Source organism: Seriola lalandi, unplaced genomic scaffold, assembly GCF_002814215.2.
Source record: "Seriola lalandi dorsalis isolate HSWRI2012SDOR001 ecotype SW California unplaced genomic scaffold, Sedor1 jcf7180002054883, whole genome shotgun sequence".
NCBI classification, from domain to species: domain Eukaryota; kingdom Metazoa; phylum Chordata; class Actinopteri; order Carangiformes; family Carangidae; genus Seriola; species Seriola lalandi.
This window is the reverse complement of record NW_019525658.1, coordinates 1,658,461-1,667,024: the sequence shown is the minus strand read 5'-3', so window position 1 is coordinate 1,667,024 and position 8,564 is coordinate 1,658,461. Positions and strand designations below refer to the sequence as shown.

The following is an 8,564-nucleotide window of genomic DNA, read 5'->3' as shown; positions in this document are numbered from 1 at the left end:
TAAACTTGTGTCTGATCTGTTTCATCTATATCTATAAACTTGTGTCTGATCTGTTTCATCTATATCTATAAACTTGTGTCTGATCTGTTTCAACTATATCTATCAACTTGTGTCTGATCTGTTTCATCTATATCTATAAACTTGTGTCTGATCTGTCTGATCTATATCTATAAACTTGTGTCTGATCTGTTTCATCTATATCTATAAACTTGTGTCTGATCTGTTTCATCTATATCTATAAACTTGTGTCTGATCTGTGTGATCTATATCTCCATCCTCTGCTGCAGCAGAACTGGCTCCACATCAGGTTACATGTGAACATTGAATCTAACAAACAGCAGGTTCCAGCTGTTCCACAAATAAGAGTGTGATAAAGAACGTGGTCTAGTGGACGACGCTGAATAAACTCTAACACTTTGAACTAACTAACTAACTTTTCCCGTCTCAGGGTTCAGCAACTCGGAGTTCAGGGTTCCAGTCAGAGTTTATTAAACCTGTTTTCTGGAATAGACCCCTGCCGACTTAAAGGAGCAAACATCAAACAGTTGTGTTTACATTAATTCTAACACACTGTGTATTCTTCAGGTTAACGTGTCCTTCCTCATAAAACAGTTGATTCTATTTAGTATTTGAACTCCAGCTTTGTTCCCATCCATATTCACCAGCTCGCAGTCTTCCCCCATGTGTTAGCGTGTTACCGCCTGTTGATCGGCGTGCCACCATAGAGGATCACTTGCTCGCATGCATGTGTACTTTCCACCGCTGTGAAAACCTGAGCACGTGAACACAACAGGGACCAACACAGAAAAACATCACGTTGATACTAAAGGTCAAAAACTCAAGAACCTTTAACAGTAAAGAAGCAATACGTGAATAAAAGAGGACAATAAGAAGAGAGCAAGACATTCTAAACAACAGCAAAGACAGCTCCATTTTATTTATGTCTGCCAATAATCCAGCATCAACAACAACAGCAGAGGCCTGACACTGAGATGTAGCCATACTGTTATAGATAGATATTGGTGGTATCTGCTGACATATATACAGAAACAAAAGGTTTTACAAAGGTTTACAGATATATGGAAGACATTCAGCCGGCTTATAAGATCATTAGAGGAGAATAAGAAAAAAAACACTTATATTCTTATCTGCTGATAGTGTCACTTACATTGGTGAGGGCACAGAGTATGTGTCAACTTGTGATCTACATCTGGAAAATAAAGCTTATGATTCAAAGTTTGAAAGAAACTGTGAAATCTTTGTTTGGAATATTTGGTGTATTTGCCTTTTGAGACTGTAAAAGAAAATCTAATCCGATGAATGTGGTGCTGTGGTCCTCTCATCATACATGGATAACGTGACCGACGGGCCAAACAAGCCGACCCAAACCAAACATTCTCTCTCTGGCACATTATGTAATGCTGAGAGTGGAACAGGTTGTCGGTGTGCTGTGGGAGGGTGAGAGGAAGCTGATATGAGCTTGCTGGCCTTTAAAAACACCTTCAACAACAACACAGTGAGAGACGAGTCATCAGCACTACAGGTAAGATTTGACATATGTCACTGTCATACTGCTCAGTTTAGTAATTGTGTTTTAATTTTATTCAAGCTAATTAGTGCCCAGAGGCCATTTCTACTTTTAATCTGAATAACAGAAAATGTAAAAAAAATAGAAGAAATAAAAGCTAAAGCTTGAATTTTAATATTTAGATTTTTTAATTTTAATTTAATTTAATTTGAACTTATTCTGCATTTCCCATATCTGTTCACCACACTTATACATTTTGATCACGTGATCTTTTGAGGTCCCTCCACTTGCTGAATGAAATATTTTTTTACATTATTACATGTCATTAAATTATATTTATCTCCTCTTTTAAACTCCAATTTCACATTGTTTCTGTTTTTTTATGTTTCATTTTTGTTTTAATGTTTATATACATTTTCTCAAATACTAATGAAACAAACTGTTCATTTATGTTCACATTTTCTGAATGAATAAAAAATCAAACTGTCCCTCTGAGCCCTTCATTTGGGATTATTCTCCTCTGCTGTCCTTGAAATGAAATGCTAATTTAATGGCAAATACTATTGTGAATGTGTGTTTGAGTATTTTGTCCCTCATCCACAGTCTGACTGGGAGATTAATGAATTAGATGGCAGCACACAGTGAGTCTGAAACAAATAGGTCACAAATGGATTAATATGTTTCCTGGGAGTGGAGATAACTGTCAAAACTAATGCAGCTGTTATCAGGCTTCTCCCTGATTCATTGAGTCATAAGTGATGAGTCATGTGGTGAATAGTGTTGACACAGATGCTTTATAGAAGGAATCAGGGGAATGGTGCAACACATATTTTCAACAGTTCTAACCATCATATTTGTGATGTATTTGTATTTGGTGCGTCTCCCAGTAGTTCCCAACTATTGAGCAGCAATGTACAGCCACTGTACTTCATGATAAGTCTACTGTACTCACAAAAGGGAAATTAAAATATATATTTTCTTGTAATAAAGATTTATATCTTATATAAACAGATAAATATGACTTCCTCAATTTTCTCAAAATAATGAGATAAAGATCAAATACCTATGTACTGTAATGTACTGTAATTCTTGTGTATTGTTTAAAGACAGTGAAATGTGAAACAAACAAAAAACACTGCTTAAGTCAGAATGAAATATGCACCAGGATCGTTGACAGAAGGTCTGAGGTTGGCAGATTACTGGCAGTGACATCAAATTTGATGTGAGAGTGGCTCAAATCTCATATTTAAACTGGAGCAAGTCATAACCCATCACCCCTGCCTTGGCGTCCTTGAGCAGCAACATCCCTAAAAGAATTATGTTGGGTATTGTTGTTAATTTAGTGATGTCAGAAATGATCAACAAGTGTTTCATTGTGCTTCATTGCGGTGCTAACAGTAATGGGACGTGTAGGATTTGTAGAACCTGGAGAACTGTGCAGTATCAGCTGTTTTGTCTGGAGTTTGCTTCAATTCAAAATGACACTTATTTTTGGTCATAGAGGGAAAAACATTTGTGTATATTCAGTCTAAGAAATATATATATGTACTGTATATATATATATATATATATATATTAATCTGGATCTTATGGGCCACAGTTTCAAAAGCTCACATTGGGGTAGTGCAGTCATAGGCACTGAAAGCTGAAAGTGTGTCATAAGATCTTCACAGATCCATGCACCCTCCTCCACAGCCTCCTGTGAAGCCATGGCCTCCAGTCTTCCTCTCCTCCTGCTGGTCTTGTGCAGTCTGAGTGTGGCTCAGTCCCAGCTGAAGGTGTTTAACCTGCGGGCCAGCGGTCTTCCCTCCAACATCCTGGGAACCACAGACGGCTACGTCAAGGTGTTCTGTGGCTCAGCCACTCTGGGTACGACGTCCATCCGTAACAACGATGCCAACCCCTGGTGGGAGGAGGAGTTCACCCACTTCAAGGGTCAGGAGAACGACATACTGAGGCTGGAGGTGTTTGACAGTGATTTCATCTCTGATGACCTGCTGGGTGTCTGTCAGCGTCAGATCAAACCAGGAACCCATAAGCACGACTGCTTCCTGAAGAAGGGTGGCTCCCTCCATTACTTCTACACCCTTGGTGGAAATAATCATTAGACTTGTATAGATGCATGACCCCTGTGGCCTGTATTTACCACAGCATTACTCCAACATGATGACGTGGTAATAATCTGAAACTTTTCTACATTAAAATGGTTAAAACATCTAGACCTTTGCTCTATATGTTGTTGAGTTGAGTTCTTACATTATCACAAATGTTTCCATCAATTCTCCAATCAGTGGAATTTGTGATTTTAATTATGGTAACATTTCATTGGTCGCCTGTCAGTGACATCATATCCTGTATGATCATGTGTCAGTGTGTTTGTCTGACAGAAGCTCAACATTGACTTTTATCTAGTTTTAAGCCACATACACTTTTTACACCTTGGTGGTTTTCACTCTATATTTGAACCAGATGAAGGATTTTAGTCGTCGGACGTCTGGATCTGAAGTTATCAGAGAAACAAGCTGAGGAAATGTTAGACAGCTCAGCTCCCAGCTGCTGGAGACGTCCTGTCCTGTGTCACTGAAGAGCGTCTGTGAAGCTCTGATTTTTAAAGGTAAACTGTTCTCTGGGTGATATGATATTTAAAAAAAATGAAATACTGCTATCGTGTTAACAATACATTTTTGATGGTGATAGCAGATCTTTTGTTTATCAGTTCATTTTGTTGCCTCCTCACTGTTCATTAAATGTAATTGTTCTTTTTGGACAGTCATTGTTACAGACTCTCTGCACCGCCAGACATAATAAACGTCCTGTAGATATTGTGGTATATGATTCTGGTTATGAAAATTGTTAGTCTTGTGGTGATGGTAGAGAGAATTTAATACTTTTCTTTTCTTTTCTTTTCTTTTCTTTTCTTTTCTTTTCTTTTCTTTTCTTTTCTTTTCTTTTCTTTTCTTTTCATCCACACATTAGTCCAGTAGGTGGCAGTTATGCGTTAGGCTCGTTTGCCAACAGCCATTAAAAGCCCAACGAAGAAGAAAACGAAGCGGTCGAAGGAGAAGAAGAAGACGACGACAGGTTTTGTTTTGTTGTGCTTTCTGCTCTGGTGTTTGTCGGAAGTGAACATGGATGTGAACCAGCCGTCATACTACACTGTGTTAGATAAAAAGAGCGAGTCTAAATTTCTTTGCTACACTCACAGAAAGAACGGAATCTTTTCTGTTTGGTGAGTCAACTCTTGTCTTAAAATACACAGGAAATTGACTTAAATCGTTCACTACTGAACGGAGAGAACCTCGAGCCAATGTCCATTTAACATCCGACAGTTTATTAGACTTAACATGAAAATAACTGCTGTGTGTAAAACCTAGTGTTAAACTGAATTATTGTTCCCCTCTGATGAGGACAGCTTAACACAACTCCACCAAGTAGCATAAAGTGCTCATATAATGTGGAGTCGGGTTTATAGTGTTCAATCAATCGATCAATCGATCTCCAAATGTATTTGGTGGTAAGCAGAGTGTAGCAATATAGAAAAGTCATCCCTAAAATCAGGTTTCTTGTGACGGTAATTAAACTAGAAAACAGTATATTGGCTCACTGTGTCAGTACAGGGGTGTACACACTAATATCAACCAACCATTGTCCCTTCAATAGACGATCCTTTTCTGAAGCCAGAGCCACTTTAACCCTCATCGAGAAAATGTAACTTATTCAAAATGTAAATGCCTTCTTTATTACATGGGTTCTGTTTTTTTGTGTCGGTTTATTATCATTATTCTACAGAGTATTCATCAATCTGGACTCAATGGCCCATAATGACAAAGTGAAAACAGAATTTTAGAATTTTTTTGCAAAATTAGAAAAAAGGAAAAACGGAAATATCACGCTGACATAAGTATTCAGACACTTTGCTGCGCTGCTTGAAGTTTGGCTCATGTTCTTGATAGAGTCCACCTGTGGTAAACCCAGTTGATTAGACATGTACGGTGGCCCTGAGCGCTCAAAGCACTGTAACTTAAGAGGGCATGTATCTCCCCTGTATCTGTGACTCATATCATCAAAATGCCAGATCGGGAATCTCTCTCTCTTTCTCTCTCTCTCTCTCTCTCTCTCTCTCTCTCTCTCTCTCTCTCTCTCTCTCTCTCTCTCTCTCTCATGTAGTGCAAATACTCACTGTTTCCAGGGGAAATGATGAACCTGGCTGGGACGCACTTGTTGTTCAATGCTATTCACCATTGGTTATTGAACAGCCAGGTTCATCACTTTTTCGTGTCCCCTGAAACACTGTTGTGTTGAGTATCTGCAGTGCATGTGTCAAATTGATGAAGATGTTTTCTGAAGTTGTTTGTGTTTTGTGTATTTGCATGTGCTTTCTTAAGTTGTAGTGTGCTGAGCTCTCAGGGCCACCGTAGACATGACTTGAAAGACACACACCTGTCTATAACAGGTCTCACAGCTGACAGGTCAGATCAGGGAGGGAGGAACTGCTGCAGAGCTCAGAGACAGGATTGTGTCGAGGCTCTGATCTGTGGAAGGACACAAAAAAAAAATTCCTGCTACATTGAAGGTTCGGAATATCACTGTGGTCCCTCCATAATTCTTAAATGGAAGAAGTTTGGAACAACCCGGACACACACCTATTTTACCTGGTAAAATAAGTGTCACGCACTGAGACCATGTAATGAATCAGGTTGTAGATGTGCATCCCCTTTGTAAGGACATGTGACCAAGTGTGATTTTAACTGTTGTCGTCATTATGTTTTTGTTCATCTGCTGCAGTTTGACGGATGCTGCTGATGTTTGGAGCACAGAGTACACTGAGGGCACACTGAACCAGTTTGTAAGTTTCACCTGCAGACCCCTCATGATTTTCACTCTGTACCTGCTGTGACATTGGTTGTAACTGTACCTGTCTGTTTAGAAACAGAGGTTCGCCTTGAAATCTACAGAAGATTATGCTCTAAAACTCAGGTAAGATTACAACCTGGTTTCCTTTGTGTAACGTTCTGGGAAGTTACTAGAGTTCAGTGGTCAGCAGCAGCAGAACATCCTTTGTAACGAGACCGAGCAGCTCCCATGTCAGAGACTGTACGGATTAAAGTGTCATCTTTAGGTAACTGAGGCTGAATGTTCTTGTCTTTCTCCTCAGGTCGGCTTGTAGTAGTGGGGACGTGTCTGTTGTGGTTCATGACTCCAGAGCGGAGCTCCAGGTGGGCTCCAGTCCAGGGGACCCGAGTGTGACCCTGTCCAGGCTGGAAAGCCCCCAGGCTACAGAGGAACTGAGGGAGCTGTTGTTCAGGATGGCCAACACCCTCTCTCAGCTGGACAGTAAATGTACTTTGTTTCTGTGACTTATTGCAGTTGTTTCACAGAGAGTGTGGGGTTTGAGTTTATAGGAACTTATGCATTTATGTAACCAGCTGTCACTTTGAAATCAATGCTCAGTGTGTTTTGTCCTTCCCTCCAGTTAGACCTCTGCCAGTCAGTCCAATGAAAAATCACCAATGGCGTCCAACAGGTATGTTTAGTTGAATCTCTGAATGAGATCCTCCGGTTAGTAAATGTGTGTTTTTAAAACTTATTCAGTGGTCCAACACTGCAGCTACAGCTAGTTAGCATGGGTGTGTACTGGGAAGCACAGCTGTATGATGTAACATGAAGTGGGTGTAACTGTTCAAAAAAGTTCTTATTTATCTCAAACTGGCCGAGTCTCTGATTGAAACAGGCAACATTAGCTCGGGCCTCCGTAGAAGTCCAATTCTTATGAATAGCCGAGTATGAAATTGATGTGGATCATATGCTGTGACCTTCACAGTCACCACATCTCAACCCAGTTAAACATTTGTGGGAGATTTTGGACAGATGTGTTGGACAGCGCTCTGCACCATCATCATCACAACAACAAATGAGGGAATATCTTTAGGAAGAACGGTTCATCCTCCAGTAGAGTTCAGAGAGGAGGGGAATCAATGCAGAGGAGCACATGGTGGCCCAGCACTTAACAGCACTTAACTAAGACGTCGGGATTCACACCTTCCAACCAATCAGAATCCAGGATCTTCAGTGCCATATTGTAAATATGGTGAACTGCTTATGGAGTTGTTCAGCATCTTACAGCGATGATGATGATTTCTTTCTTCAGAGTTTGAGCCGCGGCAGCATCAGAGTGCTCCGTCAGTGACTGTGAAGAGACGGCTTCCAGGGGCTTCACTCATCAACCCAGGAGCTAAAAAGTAAAGTGTATCTCTCATGAACTTCTGTCGGTATCCACATGATTCACTGTGAATGTAAAGCAGCAACTGTTCGTCTTTTCTGCAGAAAGCTGCAGGCGACTGGCGTGGCCTTTGATGACGCAGATGAACACTGATCCACCTTCATGATGTCACATTGCTGCTGTACAACCACCAAGGATTGTTCTTTTAGTCCATTATCACATCATTTTTAAAATTCACAGCTGTTTGACTACCTTTATGGCATATAACATCAATCACAATGAAATAAGTGATTTCTTTAATGGTATTTTAGTATTTCTCATGACGAGTGTCTCCCTCCTGAATGATGCAGTAACTTGTACGATATTAAATTGAATGTTATTTAATCTGGAAATGAAATAAAGAATAACTTGCAATAAATTAGCTCTGACTGTGTGTAAAACAAACAAGTAGCTAATTATTCTTGATCATTAATGGAAACAAAGGTTAAATAGATGTTCTTCAGATCTGTGCAGACTAAACATTATGGGCAGGGCCAGATATCTTGTTTTCTAGAGGGCAATCTCCGAATATTATTGACACTTTTCTTGTGCGTAACGCATTTGATAAGGTGGCAGTTCTACTCTGAATAACATTGTATCAAGATTCAAATCCTCCTCCTAACCCTCACCTTGTGAAGGCGTGATCCCCTGTGTGGCAGGAAATCATTTTACTCTTGTGAAGTTATTGATATATCCACTCTGCACGTCAGTTTGCATCTGCATGTTCAGTTTTAAGTAATATTAATTAATAGCAATAACTGGGTTCAAATGTGCCAG

The 8,564-nt window shown here is 39.9% G+C and overlaps 2 protein-coding genes across 3 annotated transcripts; both read left to right on the top strand.

The window, feature by feature from the left end:
* The first annotated feature begins 1,436 nt into the window (after positions 1-1,436).
* On the top strand, positions 1,437-3,747 carry LOC111647872 (perforin-1-like). Its single transcript, XM_023397551.2, has 2 exons — positions 1,437-1,543; positions 3,224-3,747. The coding sequence occupies exon 2, from the start codon at positions 3,238-3,240 to the stop codon at positions 3,634-3,636; it is 399 nt and encodes a 132-aa protein (XP_023253319.1). The 5' UTR covers positions 1,437-1,543; positions 3,224-3,237; the 3' UTR covers positions 3,637-3,747.
* A 311-nt stretch (positions 3,748-4,058) lies between these two features.
* Positions 4,059-8,166, top strand: paxx (PAXX non-homologous end joining factor). Of its 2 annotated transcripts, XM_023397585.2 has the most exons (8): positions 4,059-4,142; positions 4,505-4,757; positions 6,314-6,374; positions 6,456-6,505; positions 6,684-6,862; positions 7,002-7,052; positions 7,677-7,767; positions 7,853-8,166. In XM_023397585.2, the coding sequence occupies exons 2-8, from the start codon at positions 4,657-4,659 to the stop codon at positions 7,899-7,901; spliced, it is 582 nt and encodes a 193-aa protein (XP_023253353.1). In that variant the 5' UTR covers positions 4,059-4,142; positions 4,505-4,656; the 3' UTR covers positions 7,902-8,166. The 2 variants fall into 2 exon arrangements, with proteins under 2 accessions (XP_023253353.1, XP_023253352.1); XM_023397584.2 differs by lacking the exon at positions 4,059-4,142 and having other exon boundaries at positions 4,524-4,757; positions 6,684-6,868.
* Positions 8,167-8,564: the final 398 nt, after the last annotated feature.